Source organism: Thalassophryne amazonica, chromosome 20, assembly GCF_902500255.1.
Source record: "Thalassophryne amazonica chromosome 20, fThaAma1.1, whole genome shotgun sequence".
Taxonomy (NCBI): Eukaryota; Metazoa; Chordata; class Actinopteri; order Batrachoidiformes; family Batrachoididae; genus Thalassophryne; species Thalassophryne amazonica.
In genome coordinates this window covers 65,524,031-65,545,079 of record NC_047122.1, presented here as the reverse complement: position 1 = coordinate 65,545,079, position 21,049 = coordinate 65,524,031, and the positions used below count along the sequence as shown (strand labels likewise).

At 41.8% G+C, this 21,049-nt stretch overlaps 1 protein-coding gene across 1 annotated transcript in view; it reads right to left on the bottom strand.

Annotated features, from left to right (window-relative positions):
- Positions 1-21,049, bottom strand: part of LOC117501531 (collagen alpha-1(IX) chain) — a 50,943-nt gene that overhangs the window by 17,270 nt on the left and 12,624 nt on the right. Inside the window, exons 2-3 of the mRNA XM_034160420.1 lie at positions 7,053-7,124; positions 2,184-2,313 (exon numbers count right to left, since the gene is read on the bottom strand). Of these exons, the coding sequence (XP_034016311.1) occupies positions 2,184-2,313; positions 7,053-7,124 (202 nt within the window). The remainder of the gene's footprint in view (positions 1-2,183; positions 2,314-7,052; positions 7,125-21,049) is intronic.

Here is a 21,049-nt window from a genome sequence, read left to right as displayed (position 1 = left end):
ATCTGACTGTTTTATTGACGCAGGGAGATCATTCCACAGAAGAGGGAACAATAAGAGAAAGCTCTGTGACCCGCAGACTTCTTATTCACCCTAGGGACACAAAGTAGTCCTGCACCCTGAGAACGTAAAGCCCGGGCCGGTACGTAAGGTTTAATTAGGTCAGCTAGGTAGGGAGGTGCCAGTCTGTGAACAATTTTATAGGTTAGTAACAGAACCTTAAAATCTGATCTCACTGGGACAGGAAGCCAGTGAAGAGATACCAAAATGGGTGTAATGTGGTTGTACTTTCTGCTTCTTGTCAAAAGTCTGGCTGCAGCATTTTGAACCAATTGAAGACCCCTAATGCTAGACTGCAGTAAACCAGAAAATAGAACATTGCAGTAGAGTAATCTAGAAGAGATGAACGCATGGATCAGGGTCTCAGCATCAGCCATAGACAGGATGGAAGGAATCTTCACTATATTTTGCAGGTGGAAGAAAGCAGTCCTAGTAATATTTTTAATGTGGAGGCCAAAGGACAACGAAGGATCAAAAATTACCCCAAGGTTCCTCACTTTGTCAGTGTGATGTATGACACACGAGCCGAGGTTGAGCGTTAACTGGTCAACATGATGTCGATGTCTCACTGGATCAAGAACCATCATTTCAGTCTTATCAGAGTTTAAAAGTAGGAAGTTTCTAGACATCCAACTTCTCACTGATGCAAGGCAATCTTCTAAGGATTTTATGTGAACGAGATTATCAGCAGTTATCAGCATGTATAACTGAATATCATCTGCGTAGCAGTGAAAGGTAATCCCAAAATGCTGCAATATGTGCCCAAGGGGTGCTATAGAAAGGGAGAAAAGCAGGGGGCCTAAGACAGATCCTTGTGGAACCCCAAATTTCATGTCACTAAGGTTAGAGGTAGTGTTACTGTACAAAACACAGTGAGAACGACGTCATGGCTGTCAAGTATGACGTCAGCCATGCAAGTGCTGACGTCATAAGAGGGTTCGATGGGCTCGCACAGTGCACACTCCGTCTTTCAGCCGCTGGTGTGCACAGACAGTTGTAGCAACAGGTGTATGAGGCATTGGAGGCACCTATGACTTTACACGTATTGTATATGATTCCTGCTTCAGGCGCACTCCATGCACAATTCGACCACATTTGTACTATGTGTAAAGTACAAATAAACTCTGCACTTCAAGACTGTCCATCTGAAAGTTTTGTGGATGATCAAAACTGAGTGGACATCAGATGGAGAGCTTCCTCTGTGGTTGCACCTTTGTTTACCATTTTGTCCTGTACTTGTTTGTTAGCTTGTTAGATGACATCTGTTAGATGTTAGTGTTGTCATTGCGTTATCTGTATGTTTTCTGCTCACATCTGGAAGCGCTGTGCTCCGACATTAGTTTTTGTCCACTCAGTCCATCAGAGTCCCAAATCCACAGGAGTGGATTCTCTGTGAAGCCCAAAACATTTTCACTGAAAGCCAAATGAATTTTCCGAATGGTTTCCAGCTGCCTGTCTCTAACAGTTTCTGAAAAAATTCTGATGGAGCAAAGCCCAAATCATTCCGCCATTTCCTCGCAATGAAAAAACGACGAGAGGGGTGGACCAGTGCTCACTCAAAGCCTGCCGACAGGCGTGAAAAAACTCACGCATGCGCATGAAGGTTCAAGCTTGGCTGACGTAAAAACATATGAATGAAATCCATATATTCTAACAAACCTCGTATTTTATAAATCATTTCTGATTCATTACAGGATATGATTATCATGATTACTACACAGAAAGGACCAGGAACTTCTCATTGTGTCCAGGAGTAAACAAATGGTTTGAGAACCAAATCTTGGCAAATATCCTTATTTCCTGGTGAAAACACTGTATTTCATATCCACTTAATTTATCTAGAAACTGACTACCTTTTAAGATATTCCAAGACATCTTGGTGAATGTGGTGCTTCATGTTTCCCATTAATATACAGTTTGAAGTGGTGTCTCTTAACTGAGCACGAAAAGTACCTTCACTGTCTCTTTGTGTCTGAGATGCCAAATATGTTCAGACATGTTGCACGACATCAATTATACGCCGCTCACCGTGAACTACCACCTGTGTTGGACCGGTAATCACCCAACACCTGAAATCACTTCTGTTCTTTCAGATTTTGTGCCCTCCCCCCAGTAACTCTACTTACATAGTTGGAATTTGGAAGTTGGCCTCCCTGTCGAGCCGGTACGCCACCTGTAGGGAAGTGGAACCGTCCACCTTCCTCACACCTTTCAGTGGGATCACATCCAGCTGGAACTGGGTGATCAGATCAAAACCTAAAAGGAATGACGGACGCAACATAATAACAATCAGCAGGATCATGAACTCCACAAAGGAAGTGGTCAGAAGGTTGTAGGTTCCATCCACTCACCAGACAGATAAATCTAAGTGTAAGAGGTGAGAGAAAAACACTTGTCTCAAACTTATTGGCTGCCATTAAGCAAGACCTTTAATCCCGCAACATCAGAATGTATGAGTGTGAAGAAGCATTCAAGAGTTATCGCACTGTGAGCGTCTGATCTCAGAAGTGCGATACTAATGTCACCCAGTCATTATTTAAAAGGATTTCACAAATTTCTGCAAATCATCTCTATTTTATCAGACCAGTTGGAAAATTCTAATCCAGGTGTTGGATTACATCCTTCACATTGTAAAGTGTGTGTGTGTGTGTGTGTGTGTGTGTGTGTGTGTGTGTGTGTGTATATATATATATATAAAAAAGGTAAGTCCCTTCGGCTGCTCCCTTGTTTGCACTCTGGGTCACCACAGCAAATCCACGATGGATCTGCATGTTGAATTGGCACAGGTTTTACATATATATAATGATATTTCCATCAAGTTCTCAAACATATTTATGGGAGATAACTCCAACACTGGTAATGTTCAGAATCTGTCCTGATGGAAACTAAAGATTAGAACCTGTGTATCCACAACCAAAGTATTACTCAAAATTTTGACCAAGCTCTGTTTTTTCACTGTTCTCCATGAAAGTTGGCTGAATGATTACTTTTCTTTAAAAAGTACGCATTGCTGGGTATTATTTAAAGCTGGAGTGCCAGGAAGCATATTGAAATTGAGACGATTGTTAGAATTTTGATGGGGACCAAAGTAATTTTGTTTGTTAGTGTGAATATAAAGGATTTCCAAAATATTAGTCTGAACGTGATCCTCCGTATCGAAGCAAATTCTGAATTATTGGCACGTGCCAAAAATTCGAAAGCCAGGATGCCATCGGGGTGATGTTACAGGTCACGTGGGGAGTTTCACTGCTAGCTGTGATGCATGCTGGGATAGAAATTAAAAATTGAAGAAGGCAAGATGGAGGAGAGAGACAGTAGAAGTTGAAGAAAGCGAGGAAGACCGGCAATATGCGAAGAAAAGACATCATTTGGAGCGAGAGAAAAAGAGAAGATCAACGACGGTGATCATTGGGAACCAAAGACATCGTTGGGAGCAACCGCGACAGAAGACTGATGTGTCTGACGGTGTACAGTTATGGTTATTATCTGAGTCTGTTATTATCTGATTATCTGAGTTATTAAGTGCGAGCAAGCGCAGTTACGCACTTCCGGCTTGAATTGGTCTGCAGGTTTTGACGTTCGCTGGGGCGAAATGCACTATGGATTTCCCTCAAATTATGTATGTTCCCACGAATTAAAAATTCCCCCAAAATTTTAAAGGGTTCTATATAGTCTGAAGTTTAATATACACTCAACAAAAATATAAACACAACACTTTTGGTTTTGCTCCCATTTTGTATGAGATGAACTCAAAGATCTAAAACTTTTTCCACATACACAATATCACCATTTCCCTCAAATATTGTTCACAAACCAGTCTAAATCTGTGATAGTGAGCACTTCTCCTTTGCTGAGATAATCCATCCCACCTCACAGGTGTGCCATATCAAGATGCTGATTAGACACCATGATTAGTGCACAGGTGTGCCTTAGACTGCCCACAATAAAAGGCCACTCTGAAAGGTGCAGTTTTATCACACAGCACAATGCCACAGATGTCGCAAGATTTGAGGGAGCGTGCAGTTGGCATGCTGACAGCAGGAATGTCAACCAGAGCTGTTGCTCGTGTATTGAATGTTCATTTCTCTACCATAAGCCGTCTCCAAAAGCGTTTCAGAGAATTTGGCAGTACATCCAACCAGCCTCACAACCGCAGACCACGTGTAACCACACCAGCCCAGGACCTCCACATCCAGCATGTTCACCTCCAAGATCGTCTGAGACCAGCCACTCAGACAGCTGCTGAAACAATCGGTTTGCATAACCAAAGAATTTCTGCACAATCTGTCAGAAACCGTCTCAGGGAAGCTCATCTGCATGCTTGTCGTCCTCATCGGGGTCTCGACCTGACTCCAGTTCGTCATCGTAACCGACTTGAGTGGGCAAATGCTCACATTCGCTGGCGTTTGGCACGTTGGAGAGGTGTTCTCTTCACGGATGAATCCTGGTTCACACTGTCCAGGGCAGATGGCAGACATCGTGTGTGGTGTCGTGTGGGTGAGCGGTTTTCTGATGTCAATATTGTGGATCAAGTGGCCCATGGTGGTGGTGGGGTTATGGTATGGGCAGGCGTCTGTTATGGACGAAGAACACAGGTGCATTTTATTGATGGCATTTTGAATGCACAGAGATACCGTGACGAGATCCTGAGGCCCATTGTTGTGCCATACATCCAAGAACATCACCTCATGTTGCAGCAGGATAATGCACGGCCCCATGTTGCAAAGATCTGTATACAATTCTTGGAAGCTGAAAATGTCCCAGTTCTTGCATGGCCGGCATACTCACCGGACATGTCACCCATTGAGCATGTTTGGGATGCTCTGGACTGGCGTATACGACAGCGTGTACCAGTTCCTGCCAATATCCAGCAACTTCGCACAGCCATTGAAGAGGAGTGGACCAACATTCCACAGGCCACAATTGACAACCTGATCAACTCTATGTGAAGGAGATGTGTTGCACTGCATGAGGCAAATGGTGGTCACACCAGATACTGACTGGTATCCCCCCCCAATAAAACAAAACTGCACCTTTCAGAGTGGCCTTTTATTGTGGGCAGTCTAAGGCACACCTGTGCACTAATCATGGTGTCTAATCAGCATCTTGATATGGCACACCTGTGAGGTGGGATGGATTATCTCAGCAAAGGAGAAGTGCTCACTATCACAGATTTAAACTGGTTTGTGAACAATATTTGAGGGAAATGGTGATATTGTGTATGTGGACAAAGTTTTAGATCTTTGAGTTCATCTCATACAAAATGGGAGCAAAACCAAAAGTGTTGCGTTTATATTTTTGTTGAGTGTATATTAAACTTCAGACTATATTTTATCTATTGACGATTGCTGATATTCCAGCTTTACGTTTTACATGTCGAGTGTATTTCCAAAACGACACATGAGGCATGATTGAGAAGTTTTGAGCCTGACTCAGAAAATGTAGGATGTGGTTCTTCATCTTTTGCATTTGGAGAAAAGAATATTTCTCAACACTGGACCCAGTGAGTCAAAACATGTTCTCAAGAAAAGTTTATTTACTTTACTGATAATTTTACTCTTAAGCAAGTTAAACTCATGTATTATTATTTAAATAAATAAGTTTACTCACCTCCACTGACCAGATAGAGATTAAAATAATAGAGCTCTGGGATGTGTTCAAGAAGACAGAAAACTCAAGTTGGGAATTTGAGTTGCCAAACCATTACAACCATTCAGCTTCAAGGGACTACACATATTTGAGTAAGGTGTGTGTGTGCGTGTTTTAACTATATTTGACTACATTTTGTGACTTTATCATGAAGCAAATTATACCAATCAATCACAAATATATTACTGATCAAATCTTTAGCAACACTGGTAGGAGAGCTATTACGGTAAACATGTTGTTTTGGGCTATGCTTTACTTGACCTTGTCCTTTGACCAATGTGTTCCAAAAGTCATCTGAAGACACTAACCCAAGTAATTTTCACTCCAAGTTTGGTGAAAATTCATATATCCATTTTCTATATTGCACACACACAGGGGAGCCATTATTATTCTTTGCTTGCACAGCAGCTTGAAGGCTAACTCAATTGTTGCTGGTCTGTACGTTATATTAGTTTATGGCCTTTGTGCTTTCAAGCATTTTTCATAATTTCCAAGACATTTTTTGATTGAAACAATCTATGTTTGAATTGCTGCAGGTATCTTTTGTATTTGTAAATGTTTTCTGTATTTGGAAGTGTTGTGGCCACCCTTGGCCACCGTCCACTCGGCTCCACAATGTCTTTTGGATAATAGAAACAACTGAAGCTGTATCGACTATTAGTTCAACATCACGAGGCGGCCTATTCACCTTCACTTGTACAGTACAAAGGATTTTTTTCCCACACAGCATCAAATGTGTAAAACATTTATCATCACCTCAAGTACGTCCTTTTGACCAGATCAACAAGTTTTGGAAAAATGTCCCACTTTTCTGCAGATTTGCATGCCACATTAGCTCCCAGGCAAAACGACTTATTAGCTGAGCCTTCGTGCCCGAGATTGGAAATAATTACCCACCAGTCGTATCTGCATGTGCCCCCATACCGTTTTACCACGAACCAAAGCTACCTTAAAAACACTCAAGAAATCCATTAATGCTAATTAACATTTTTCTTCTTACTGAAACATGCGTTAAAAGCTCAAACCGCAGTGCAGAATGTGCACAGATGTGTTGTGTGATTCAAGCAGGGCTGTGGCGACCAATTGCAATCTTGCTGAGTTCGAACTGCTCCAACAAAAAGGGCTTAAAGCTCAAGTGGAACATTTTATTTGGCTCATTTGAAATCCAAAGGTGTCTCTATGTATTGGGCAGCCCACCCTGTGCAACTAATTAAAGTAACCACCTTCCATTGGATAGTCAATTTTCTCATTTTCAGGGCTTAAGTGTGCAGTTTTAAAAAGTGCCTTGGCTTGTGCTTCTCGTTTCTGTTGGAACACAGTTGTAGATTCTGTAAAGCGGGTTTCACCTGGAAGGTCATCCTGTCCACTTCTCATTGGAGGACACACGGTATCCCCATCCAGTCGGCTCAGGTCCAGTTCTAGTGGAACAGAACAAACTGTTAAACTGTTCTTGGCTGGATTTAACATTAATTTACTTTGTGTCTTCCAAGACAGAGAAGGGTCACTTCACAGGAACTGATTATTTTGTGTCCTTCCTGATTGAATCCCCAATAAATAAGATTATTTTTTTCTTCAGGTCTGTAATTAGTGTAAATATGATTTAGAAAACATATTCTTAAGAATTCACCAAATAAAGACCCCTCTCCATGATTAATAAAATAAATAAATAAATAAATAAATAAATAAATACATTTTATTTATATAGCACCAAATCACAACAAACAGCTGCCCCAAGGCGCTTTATAATGTAAGGCAAAGCCATACAATAATTACGGAAAAATTATTAGGATGAATTGAAATCAAGTTGAAAGAAAAATGGTGATGTCCCCAAACCTTGATTGAAAATTGAGTTCTATTCGGGATTTCTTACATTTTGTTACCTATGTCCCCTAAGGTCTCGTGTCAGTGCTGGTACCAAACAATAGGTATTCCTCCCTTCCTAACACCTCCCTCAGTTCCTCACTTGGCTGGCTAATAGGTGGCTCTTACTGTCGTTGACACTGGAAGGAAATTCAACATGGTGGCCAGGAGACTCTGGTCAGTTTCATAGATATTTTGACCAGTATGCTTAATGTGAAGCAGAGATGTTACAGTGCTATTAGCTTTACTGACATAGGTATTGAGAAAAGTTGCATATTGTGCATAGAAGTATGGATACCATCCAGTTCTAAGCAAAAATATGCACACTAAAGTGCATGGCATGCTTTTGTCAGTGCTGTTACCGTCAGTGCTGTTATGGCAGTAGCGTGGTTGTTGCTGCCCTGTGACACACTGGCATCCTGTCAAGGCTGCACTCTTCCTTCATGCCCCCGCCCAACCCTTAGTCGGAGTAAGCGTGCATACAAAATATATGGATTGTTGCTGTTGTATTGATTTATTTTTTATGCACTATTTAGCTGTGGAATATTATATCTATATTCCTTGCATGAATATTAATTGATGTTTAGATCAAAATAATAAACTAAATTTCATTACTTTCCTGAAAAGGAAAATGATCAGTTACTGTGAAACAGCAGAAGGCGAGGTCTTTAAAGACCCAAATTAGACTTTTACTCATCACTGACCGATCATATAAGCCTATGAGGAACCAGATAAGATATTAGATGGCCTGTTGTCCGATGCACACCATTCAATTTATTCGTTTGTCCAGGTGACACAATTTGATGAATGTAATATTGATTTCATTTGATGTCACACTGCTGCTGTAGGTCTTAAATTGTTTACTTCAGAGGACAATATTATGTGGATTTTTTTTCATCCTTGTCCACAGGTGGTTGATTAAACATGACTATCTCTCTGTCTTTCTCTATCCAGTGTGCATGAAAGGCTGAGCGTTTGAAGAGCAAAGATGGGCAGAGGCTCACTAGCTTGTTTTTAAACATTTAAATAATTTTCTCACATTTGATGACATGTTCCTCGAAGAAAGATTGGAAGGGATTTACATATTTCTCCATCTACAGTGCCTAATGTCATTAAACAATTCAAGGAATATGGATGAATTTAAGTGCATAAAGGGCAAGGTGCAAGCCTAAGCTGAACGCTAGTGATCTCTGATCTCTCAGATGACACTGCATCAATAACTGTTATTCATCAATAGCTGATATACCCACATTGCAAAAGATTTTGGGAAACCTTTATCAAGCACTACAGTATAGAGTTACATTCACAAATGCCACTCCTGTGCACAGAAGAAGCCTAATGGTAACCTTGTCCAGAAGCAACTTTGACTTCACACAGTAAAAATGTGTATTGTAGTCAGACAAATCAGCACTCCGGATCTTTTTTTGGAAGAATTGGATACCACATGATCCAGACCAAATTTGAAAAGGACTATCCACAATGGTATCGGCAACATGCTCCAAGCAAGGGTGTGTCATGGTATGGGTTTGCATCAGTACCCTTGGCACCCATGCATTTTTTTAACAACACAATACAAAACCATACAAAACCACATTCTGCACACATCAGAAAAGCATAGCTGTGGAAGAAAAAGATGCAACTACTTGCAGAAAATAACATCATCAATTACATTATGGAAATTAGGAGCTGGTTTAGTCGAAGTTAGATCATCGCTGTTTATCTCTGACTGACAAACAGAATTTAAAATACAAGTACTCTATTAATCATCCAAACCTGGACCCCTCCCACCCAAATGAATTAGTTTGATCATATCCAAAACTGTTGCTAACAAATGAACAAACCAGCAAAAACGGGAAAAAAAAGTGTTGAAATTGATTTTGTCGTCCTGGTATTTCAGGTAGGGTTCTTGTTCTACTGCAGTTGTGCACAAAGAAACAAATCTTTTGAACAAGGATTGTGACAGTGTCCTGGGGGGGTCCACAGTCAGTAACCTGACTCAGCTCGTTCGGAGTGAGGAGCCAGAACACGGCACATCTGGAAGCTGTTCAAACATCCTGCAAGTGCTGAGAAATGAGACCAAGCAGTGAGCCGGTATTTATACGAGCATATTGTGTACCACTAAACACTTCTCTGACTGTGCACGGGGGCTGCACGCTGTGAGAGTTATGGCCTGCTGCGGCACGGCACTAAAAACACCGTCATTAGTGCAATGAGCGAGAGATGAACCACAATTACTCTAAGATGTTGTGTGCGGCTGCACGTGTGACAGTACGGGAAAACGTCAACATGGCAGTGCGGCTGCACTGGGTGGCGTGTCTGCATTAAGTTAATTTCTCAGAGAACGACCTTGTTGTAACTGTCAGAGGAGACGCTGAACCTGATTGGCTGCTGCACAGACCTGATTCCTGTCCTTTGCTGAGTGAGCTCTGACAGACGGTTGCCATGCGGCCTTAAACACTGGAGCCACTTTGTTCATGTTTACAGGACAAACTGGTGAGATTCTGCATGCAGCAGGCGTGACTTTTGTGACACCAGCGGTGCATTGTATTCTGGGTGACTTACGTCCGAAGGTGGGAGCGAGGAGGAGTGACAGCGCGGTCATGCATGCAGAGAAGGATGCCGACGCCACCAAACTCTGTGGATGTTTCCTGTTCAGGAAGGACAGAACATGAGAACTTGGTCACATACAGTCGACTTTGTCAATAAACAAGTCATTTCCCGCTTTTCATACATCTGAGAATATTAAAAATATCATAGTGCAGGTGCAAAAAATGCACATTGAAACTTGGGTGTGTGCACGTGCTTGTCTGTCAGTTTGTTGAATGGATCTAAACCATCAAACACATTTTCATGAAGGTTTAAAGCTACAGTGTGCAGGATTTAGTGTCATCTAGTGGTGAGGTTGCTGATTGCATGATGTGTCACCACTCACTACTGTGTTTTCACTTTGCTGGCAACAGGGATTTATGCTCTTTTGCTTTGTATTGTGATAAACAATGTAAAAAAAAAAAAATCTGATCTGAGCATAAAATGGTTTTGCAATATTTAAGTTTTTTTTCTTCAATACACCTGTTTTTATTTAGCGTATTTTCAATTCACTACTTCAATTTTGATAATTTGGAGGTTCATGGAAACCGGCCTAAGGACGTTTGACAGTGATGCCCCCCTCAGCCAGAGGTCCAACTTGCTCTGGTGTTTCTTTTCACTCTTACTATGAATTCATATTACACTGCATTACTGCGCTCATTGAAGAGTAACAGCAAATGCCTTGTTATTTCCCCCTAAAATGAAGGACACAACAGGTGTATCCTTCATGGTCCAATATGAAACAGTTTTGAACATATGTGCAATCCTAAGGGCCCTTTCACACATAACATGATTGAAGCCGACTAGCACACAAAGGAAGAATTGCCTGCCATTCTTGAAAAATCGGAGCCGCCTCAAATGCCTTGTACACCTGTCGCCACAACCATTCACGCACACAAGCAGCCGAAAGACAGCGAATGGCCTGCGCGTGCTCATTTGATCCCCCTCTTGGCAGGTGTCGACCAAATTCCAGTTGCCACACAAGAACATCTAACACCGCTTGCTGGACACTTAGAAAAGATGGGGCTATTCACGCTCCTGGTACGACAGTAGACAGCAGGCAATCACATTCGACCCATCTGTGAAAAGTGCAACACGAGTGTGGCATCACCAAGCAACACACATGGGTGTAACCATGCCGACCCCCCCCCCCCCCCCCCACACACACACACACTAATGGCGTGTGGAGTGTGTCGTCATCCGCGCCCTCAACACAAATGGCTTGCGGAATGTGTCATCCCCCCCCACCACCACCACCACCAAAACACACACACACACACACACACCATGAATCCAGTATTGTCAGCTGTGGCTGGTGGTCCCAGTGTCGCAGACCGAACGGTCCGCCCCTCAAAATCAGTCCACCTTTTTCATCTGCGTATGCATCATTTTGGACCACAGCAGCTCCTCTGAGACAGTCTCTTCACCCAAAGTGATCAAATGGATTAAAGGGATTATTAACCATCAGATGATAAAGATAAAACCTCTTAAATCATTCTAAAGTCAGTTTTAAGCAGAAACGAGGCAAAATTCCGTGACGCTTTGAAATGACCGATGCACAGTGAATGCCTCAGCTAGCAGCTCATTTAGCCATGCCGCTCTGATCGCTTCCTCTGCCTTTTATGATGAAATAATGCTGAATTTATGTGGAAATGACTGTTGTACAAAAGCTTCAGATATCTGTCGCTGAGACAGATGATGACTAGAGGCAGTTTGAAGCAGAAACGAGGTAATAATCCATGAACCGCGTCATCGGGGGGAGCGATTTTTAGGGGGACCGTTCGGTCTGCAACACCGGAGTCCGGTCGCTGTGCAGTGCTCTGCTGGACCAGCTGACTGCTACGTCTTGCAATTCAGCTGGAGAACACATAGTGTGCATGTGGGGGCGGGCGCTCACACCCTCATGGAGATCGGCTAGTGTCTGAGCATGCGGCACGGTGTGAAGCCGGCCAGCCGGCTGATGTCACTTCCACCACGTAAATTGTAGAGTGGAAATTAAATAAAACAAATAAGGGTGAAGGCATGAACTCATTCTTGTGTGATCGCTTTGCTCATAAACTTTGCTGTGGACATACGGTGCATGTCAGCTGATCACCGACTGACAGGTGATTACAACACAGATATCAGACAGATGCAGGACAAACATAATAATACATACATGAAATTAAAATCACAGAACAAAGCAACAGAGTGTGAGCCTTTTTGTTCTGGAGCTGCTGAGGTTCACTGACAGAGGTGGGCGTGGCCCTGTGACATGCAGCTGTTCAGATATTGGTGCTCACAACTCATAGCTAGTGAACAGCTGTAGTGGCTTGTAGGATACGACCTCACATAACTGTACTGTGAAGCGCAGATGTAGGCATGCTGTCCTCAAGTGGGAATCAATTATAACATGTCGCTTCCGCTGACTGGCGCGTAAGTGCACCACAACGCTGGTGAATATCTTGCCATGGAGGAACTCACCCCACGGGATGCCCCCGCGAGGCATGTGTCACTGCGGAATTTCCCCACATTGTAATAATTAAAACACAGATCACATTTGCAGCGGATCACTGCTGGTGTGTTCACAATGCGAAAGTCCGAGTCTTAATGATGCAAGAACCGGCCTGCTTTTCATGAGCACATCAGGTAATTCTTGTAAAACATGAAAGAGAGAAGAGTAATCCACATCATTTCATTACTTCCTGTTGTCTAGGTGGAGACTAAATCTGCTCTTCATAACAGGGATTAAGAATGATAAGTTATAGTGTTTTATTCATTTTTTGCTCTGCTGCTGTGTGCACAACTTTCCACATGCTCAATCAATCAATTGTATTTATATAGCGCCAAATCACAACAAACAGTTGCCCCAAGGCGCTTTATATTGTAAGGCAAGGCCATACAATAATTACGTAAAAACCCCAACGGTCAAAACGACCCCCTGTGAGCAAGCACTTGGCGACAGTGGGAAGGAAACACATGCTCACACTATGTTCGTGCGCGCAAACACAAGCATGCACGATACAGTTAGTTGCTGCGGTATCGTGTATGTCTGTTGACCGTGTGTCCGTCCTGACAGCAGGTGGAATGTCTCACGGTTCCCCATTTTGTTTTCGGTTTGTGGGTTTTGTTTTGTGTGAAGGGTCCCTAATAAATGCTAAGTATAAATAAGTATTGAAAAACAAACTACTGGTTACACCCACTGTGCTAGCTTGTTGCGTACAGCTGTCAAGGATGCTGAGATAAAGTAATGATGCAATTGCAGTGGCCATTGGAAGGAGAGGCGGGGCACATCCTGGACATGCTGTTGACCAATGACAGCCTGTCCAGAAATGGTTGCTGTGTACGAGAGCATCTCATCCAGTGTGATCTTTGGTGCATTTTGTCCAAAGCATCACTTTCAGTACTGCAAACTCTCCAGCTTTACTCAGTCTTTCATTGTGCTGCGTTACAACAGTCATTAATAACAGCAAAGAAATCATAATAGTGAGAGTTAATTTCAAAAGACTGCAGGACGACAGTGAAAAACCAGAGATGTGGTGCTGTTAGTGACACCTACAATTACTGTATCCCGTGTGACGTTTATTTGGCGTGTGTGTGTGTGTGTGTGTGTGTGTGTGTGCAGGCAACGCTGTCAGAGAAATGAGTAATGGTTAAGTCAGCCAGGTCCCTTCAGACGAGTGCAGGTTTCTGACATTATGCCCTTCACATTAGATGAACATCCGCAGCAGCTCTGGGGGGACTGCCTACCTTCTCAAAGTCATTCATCTACTGTTGAAGCTATACATCTTGTGTATGATGACATCTTACACAATAGGTTTAACTGGTGAACAGATGAAATCTACAAACTCAAAGCCATTAATGTAAGGGGATAAACCAAAAATGTTGAGTATTCTATGATTAATAGTCATATATAAGGTGCTTAGACCCATTGCTGATTATCCCTAGATTCTTTAGTATGAAGCATATGAGAGTTTATGGTTCCCCCTGGACAGGTCGCTAGTCCGACACCCCACCTAAACCTCATACCCATTTGCAGCTGGATGGACTGCGACAGTGCAGATTAAGTGTCCTGTCCAAGGACATCAACAGATGTTGTGACTCGGAATCAATCTCTGAGCAGACAAAATCACAGGTATGAAGTTTGGACAAGTTTTATTGGCAGGCGATGATACTGGAACAGCCAAAACACACAGACAACAGTTACAACAGTTACAATAACATCATCCATGTGGAAACAAATGGCGTGGATAGTGTAAGATATGGCCAAGGGTTTTATACACAGGAAGACTGTCCGCCTGAGAACAGTGTTCATGAGGGAAACAATGAGTGAGTATTCCAGGTAATCAGCGGATCAGTACACAGTTGGCAAACATACTCAGGAGAGAAATCAGAAAGCAGGAGATGATGCTAACTAAACAGCATTCGGTGTTTCGCAGTTGTGAATCTCGCGCTGTCTCGCAGTCAGTGACTCATGCAAGAGATCAGTTTCAGCAGAGTTCCGGTTCAGAGCACAAAGTCAACAAACTTAGTGAAATATGGACAACAAGACAGCATCGGTGCATGGCAGAAGAAGGTGCTACACCTCCTCAAGATAACCATCTCAACTTGGGAGAATGTGTCATCATCATAATCGCCCGTGAATTCGCTGGATCAACGCCATCCCCATCCTCGTTCGTCATTGTTTACATGTGCTGTGCGACGCCAGAACTCTGCTGGCACCGCAGAGCATTCTGGGAAGTGCAGGGGTCCACCAGGGGAATTATGGGAAACACTAAAGTACCAAATAGAAACATGGGTTGGCAACTGGAGATCAATTGTGGAGAAAGTAGAAAGTAGGCATGAGAGCAAGACATTCTGGCACTGGAGTGAGAGCTGTGGAGGTCTATATCATAAACGAGGAAGTGAGAATACAAGTAAAACCAGAAGCCTGAGTGACAGTGAAACAGGAAGTAAAGCCAATGGAAATTCACATGGAGCATGCATCAAAATAAGATTTCATAGAAATGGCAGCATGGAAGAAAATGAATTAGAAAGCAGAACAAAATAGTACGTAAACGCTCGAGAAGAATGATCAAAAACCCACGAGGCATAAAACAGACACCGGAGACGTGAACCATAACAAGGTCTACATATTGGTAGCTCAACTCCTTAACCCACCTTATCCTGCTCCATCCTTGGTAAAACATGATTTTATTCATTATCTTACTCAGAACCCCTCCATGCATAATTGCAACATACGAGGTCTGTTAGAAAACTATCCGACCTTTTTATTTTTTGCAAAAACTATATGGGTTTGATTCATGTGCGCTTGCATCAGCCAAGCTTGAACATTTGTGCGCATGTGTGAGTTTTTTCATGCCTGTCAGTTGCGTCATTCGCCTGTGAGCAGGCTTTGAGTGAGCAGTGGTCCATCCCCCTCATCGGATTTTCATTGTGAGGAAAATGTCTGAATGATTTGGAGCTTTGCTGCATCAAATTTTTCCAGAAACTGTGAGAGACAGCCAGGTGGAAACCATTCGGAAGATTCAGATGGCTTTCAAGGACGATTCTATGGGGATCACACAGATTAAGGAGTGTTACAACCGGTTTAAAGACGGCGCACAATGGAAGCAAGAAGCAACGCTGTGATGAAGCCTCACAGGACATGTTGTGGCATGTCCAGCTCGTCCACAATTTCTCGGATAGTCACACGACTGAAAAGCCACCCAAAGCCGTCTGAATCTTCTGAATGGTGCAAGAGCTGGGCATGTTGCAACATGTCCTGTGAGAGCAACACGGAGGTGTTTTTGTCCCGCACCATTAGAGGCTCTGTGGCGAATTCCTCTGCTCCTCTTTCCATGACAAAAACTCCTGTAACAGTGGAATGTGCCGAAAAAGTGCTATGTTCACCTCTTCTGCCATTTCTGTGGTAGTCAGACGACGTCCCGGATCAACACAGCGTTCAGTTTGGAAATGATCTGATCGTCTCAGCCTGTCAATCGCCGCTCGGAGCACGCGCGCCCTCCGCCATTGTGCGCCGTCTTTAAACCGGTTGTAACACTCCTTAATCTGTGTGATCCCCATAGAATTGTCCCTGAAAACCGTCTGAATCTTCCGAATGGTTTCCACCTGGCTGTCTCTCAAAGTTTCTGGAAAAATTTGATGCAGCAAAGCTCCAAATCATTCAGACATTTTCCTCGCAATGAAAATCCGATGAGGGGGTGGACCACTGCTCACTCAAAGTGTGCTCACAGGCGAATGACGCAACCGACAGGCGTGAAAAAACTCACGCATGCGCACGAAGGTTCAAGCTTGGCTGATGCAAGCGTACATGATTCAAATCCATATAGTTTTTGCAAAAAATAAAAAGGTCGGATAGTTTTCTAACAGACCTCGTATCACCTCCATATTTGAGAGAAATGGTGGAAAAGTCTTATTCAAGACAATGTTAATGACATTTCTATTTGCATAGAATTAATGTAAGCTCAGGCAAATTCTGTGGGTCATTGTACAGAAGGAAAGGAGCTGGAATTTTTACCTATGCACTCAGAAAAAAAAAATTACCGTCATGGCGCACTTGGATTGGATTTTTATCCAGTCTGAGTGCACCATGTCAGTCACGTTTTACCTACCATCCCCTGGCTTGTTTAAAGAAATCTGACGATAAAACTGATTTGTGTGTTGTAATAAAGGGGACTAGGGGTGCCAGAAAAAATCGATTCACGTCCAAATCGCGATTCTTATTTATTACGATTCTGAATTGATCCAAAATGTTCAAGAATCGATTTTTAAAAAGCATTTTTTAAACATTTTCTTACTTACTCGCTGTGTGTAGTGTTTGTCAGGCAACGGCTTCCGTACTACAGCGTCCCCGCTAGGGGAGGGTCCAACATGCTTCAAACATTCGTGAGCTGCAGCTTAGCACGGCGGACGAAGAGCTCATTCAGCCAGCACCGTCTTTGCTGAAGGCAAATGTTTGGGCGCATTTTGGATTTTATTATTTGCTGCGTAAGACGGAGCTTGACATGACTTATGCAGTGTGCAAAATCTGAAAAATGAAAGTACTTTGGAAACACTTCAAATCCACAAGCCCACATGCTAGGCTATCACCCAGAGCTAAAAGAGGGGAGCAGCGGTATCTGCCGACTACTGACCAGCGCTTCGCTAAACTGCCAGCCAACTCTGAACAAGCAAAGCAGATAAGTAAATTTACATCTAGAATCACTTGATTAACCTTGTAAAGCTGCATTTTCTTAAACATAAACATTTTAAATTAACATAACTATTTCTCAGAGCTCTTTGAATCGTAAATCGATTCTAAATCGAATCGTCACCCCAAGAATCGGAATCGAATTGAATCGTGAGTTGTTGTACGATTCACATCCCTAAAGGGGACCATTATTTATGCAACCCATCATCTTGGCTTTGATATTTTTATTCAGTTTATACTAAGTTGTAGAGATTTTCTTCCAGTTTGAGTTTAAAGGCGGATCATTCTTTAAATGTTAATTTAAAGAAGCCTGAATGATTTTTCTTTTTTTTTTTTGTGCTTGAAATGGCAAAAACAAATTAAAAGGGGTGAATACTTTTGCAAGGCACTGTACACTTGTGGGAATTTGAGATCAATTCCCTCATTTTTGGAATGGGGACATCCATCAGCACCAGAAATCGATGATGTCATGAGCGATGAGATCTGCCACATCTTTAATTTGTTTGTTGTCTAACTTTAGGCTGATCTTGGAGAAGAACTGGCAGCTCAAATGAACATCTATAACAGTGGCGCTCACGCACAGGGCGTCAGACACACACATCCAATTACAGGTCTGTTCACGTGCATCAGAGTGAGAATAATTGTTTCTGTTGGATTTCCCAGGTTGCATCTGTCCTCAGGTTTAGGCTGATGCAAGAACAAAATAGTGAAAAGCTCTTTTTTTTGCCACTGAAGACTGATGGACTTATAAAGCCGACAGCTGTCTGAACAACGACTTTAGTTTAACTTTGTACTGATCTCTGCTTTTGTCAGACTGTAAAGTTTTGTGTTTTTGTCACGTTCACCGTCTCGTGTTTTACAGCTGTGGATCAATTCTCAATGCAACATAACACACGTGTGCACAGAGACACATGGAATATATTTAGTGACACCACAGAGCTAAAGTGAATACTTAGTCAGGCCCACAAGTATTTGGACAGTGACACAATCATACTAATTTGAGGACAGTTTGTTTGTTTGTTTTGGGGCAGTTTCCACCAAAATGTGAAGGATGGTCAACAACAGAATTGCCCTTAAAGGGTTTGCTTTGGCAAAGGTCGAGATCAAAGGTAAAAATTAGGATTTTTTTTTTTCTTTTTACTCCAGTGTCCACCAACCTTGGCGGACACATGTAGGTGGGTTCTGGAATTGTTCAGGCAACATCACATTTACCAAATAATTGGGGTGAAGGTCATTGGAGCCAAAGGTCAAAATGAAGGTTTTGCACTCTGATTTGCATCAAACCTGGCACACACATGGAGATGGTTCTGGAACTGTCCAGGCGAGATCAACTTTCCAAAATATCTATCATTAGGACAAAGGCTAGCCTACTTAACCAAGGTTGACCCCCAAATTGCCCTTAAAGATTCATTTTGGCAAAGATCAGGGTAAAGTAAATTCATTTTCAACCCAATTTGAACCAGCTGTGAATTTCCCTGTCAAGGTCAGCCAAAGATCAATCATTTGGATCACTGCCAAGGTCACTGTCTCAGATGTCAGGTTGCTATAGCTCTTAATGTCTTCATGTGCTATTGAGTAGTTTGTCATTTTTGCCTCCCTAAACCACCACATTGGCATAAAAATGAAACATTCAAGATGCACTTGTCATGTTGATGTTCCACTTTAACTGAAGGGGTTTAACAAAAAATACTGCCATAACCATTTTGGAATGGCAGGTGTTTTTTTATTGTTTCTCTGTTTAAAGAGGCCACAAGTAACAAGCAACATACTCAACTGCCACTTTATTAGGTACACCTGGAGAACATGCAGACAAAATTGACACTAGTATGACAATGATGTGAAGAATTAAGGTAGGACAGATGATTTTTATTGCACCAGTGTTTATTATACTTCCCCTTTATGCAATCAAGCCTTTTTTCATGAGCATTTACTTAATTAATTAATTAAAAATAATAATAATAAAAAGATTGTCTTAAGTAAATTATTCCTCCACCAAAAAAAAATTGGACTTCATGAAGTATATATAAATAAATAAATAATAAAATTTAAAAATTGGTCTTCAGAAAGTATTTTTCATATATATAATTTTGCTCTTCAGAAAGTATTTTATTCTAATAATAAACAAAATCTTAAAAAAAAAAACAGGGGGATTGTCTTCTGTTTGGGGTTGTCCTGTATTTGATACTGTATTGTGTGGCCATGCAGCGTATGCATCACCCCTCCAGTCCCTTTCAATTATTTTGATTTAAATTTTATGCAGAAACAAAGGAAAAGTTCTACTATTTGAAGTGGATAAAGAATTTTTTTGTAAGAGTTCAGTTTTTCTCAAAGTCAGAGTGAAATTGGTTAAAAGATCATTCAAAAAAGGTTTTCAAAAACATGCTTCCATTTTCTTATTTTCATTGCTGGTTATCACATATTTAATTCTAAGAAGAGCCAATGAGGTAGAACCTGAATTCTCCATGAACAGCATCTGATTAACTCACACATTACTGGTCCGATTATTCGATTTATCAATATGATAATTATTAGATTAGCCGATTTATCAAAGTAATTGTTTGTTGGAGTCCTGTGATTAGGCTCATGGTTGAATCATGTGTTGCTGTGAAGAGTTCTTCAAGGTTCCTAAAGATGAAGAGAGATTCATCCTGACATATTTACCTTGTCATAGTGGAGCTGCAGATGGTCATTTTTGTACCTGCCTCTGTGATGGTAGATGGGCGGTGATGCCCAGCGGTGAGATGGAGATGGAGGAGCAGAAGGAGCCGCGGATGTGAAAATCCCCGTGAAGTCAGACCTCCTACCTGAACATGTTGAAGACGGACTGACTGAGAGAACCAGCGCCAGAGATGCTCAAGCATTTTCAGAAGACACATAAAAGTTTGTTCAAAGGCCTCCCATTGGCCAGATGAGCTTCAGGAGGTGGTGACTACAGTTTTATTGCCAACACTTAAAAAATACGCTAAAAGCCATGGGCATTCTGTTCTGCACCTTCATCCTTCACGTTTTCCCCTAATGACATGTGGAACTGTACGTAGAGTCATTCTGTGAATAATTACTGTCAGCTTCAGGAAGAAGCAGCCCGGCAGTGATGAACTAGACATTTTTGGATCACATGGAGAGTCTTGATTGTAAGTCAGAGGAATGACTGCATGTTGGTGTTGAGATGGAAGCCCTGTTATTACCTGAACAGCCTCAGGCAGATGTCACTTTACACATCAAGTAAATGATGAATATGGCTTTTTTGTCTCTTGAACAAATGAGATTTTTATTTTTTCCCTTTTTTTATTTGAGAGAACGCTAGTAAAAGTGTACATACATTAGACAAGCAGAGCATATAAATTTTCACTCAGACGAAACAATTAGATCCCAAAATCCATCCACCCACCCAAGGTATCACTTTGAAGAATATAATTTAAGTTATACAGTTCACCAAATATAAAATAATTATAATAATGGGAACAGTAATAACATCAGTAATAATCATGACAAAAACAATTACAACAACAGAACAGAAAGAAAGAAAAAAAAAAGGGGGGATTAGTAATCAGTCAGTAATCAGTCATCAAGGGGTATTTGCAGTTCTCCAAAATAGTTCCAAAATGGAGTCCAAGCCTCAGAATTTCTGTCTAGAACTCTTTAAAGTAAATCTTATTTTTTCTAGTTTAAAGAAGTATATTGTCTCTCTAATCCATCTTGTAAAATGAGGTGGTGATTGCCATTTCC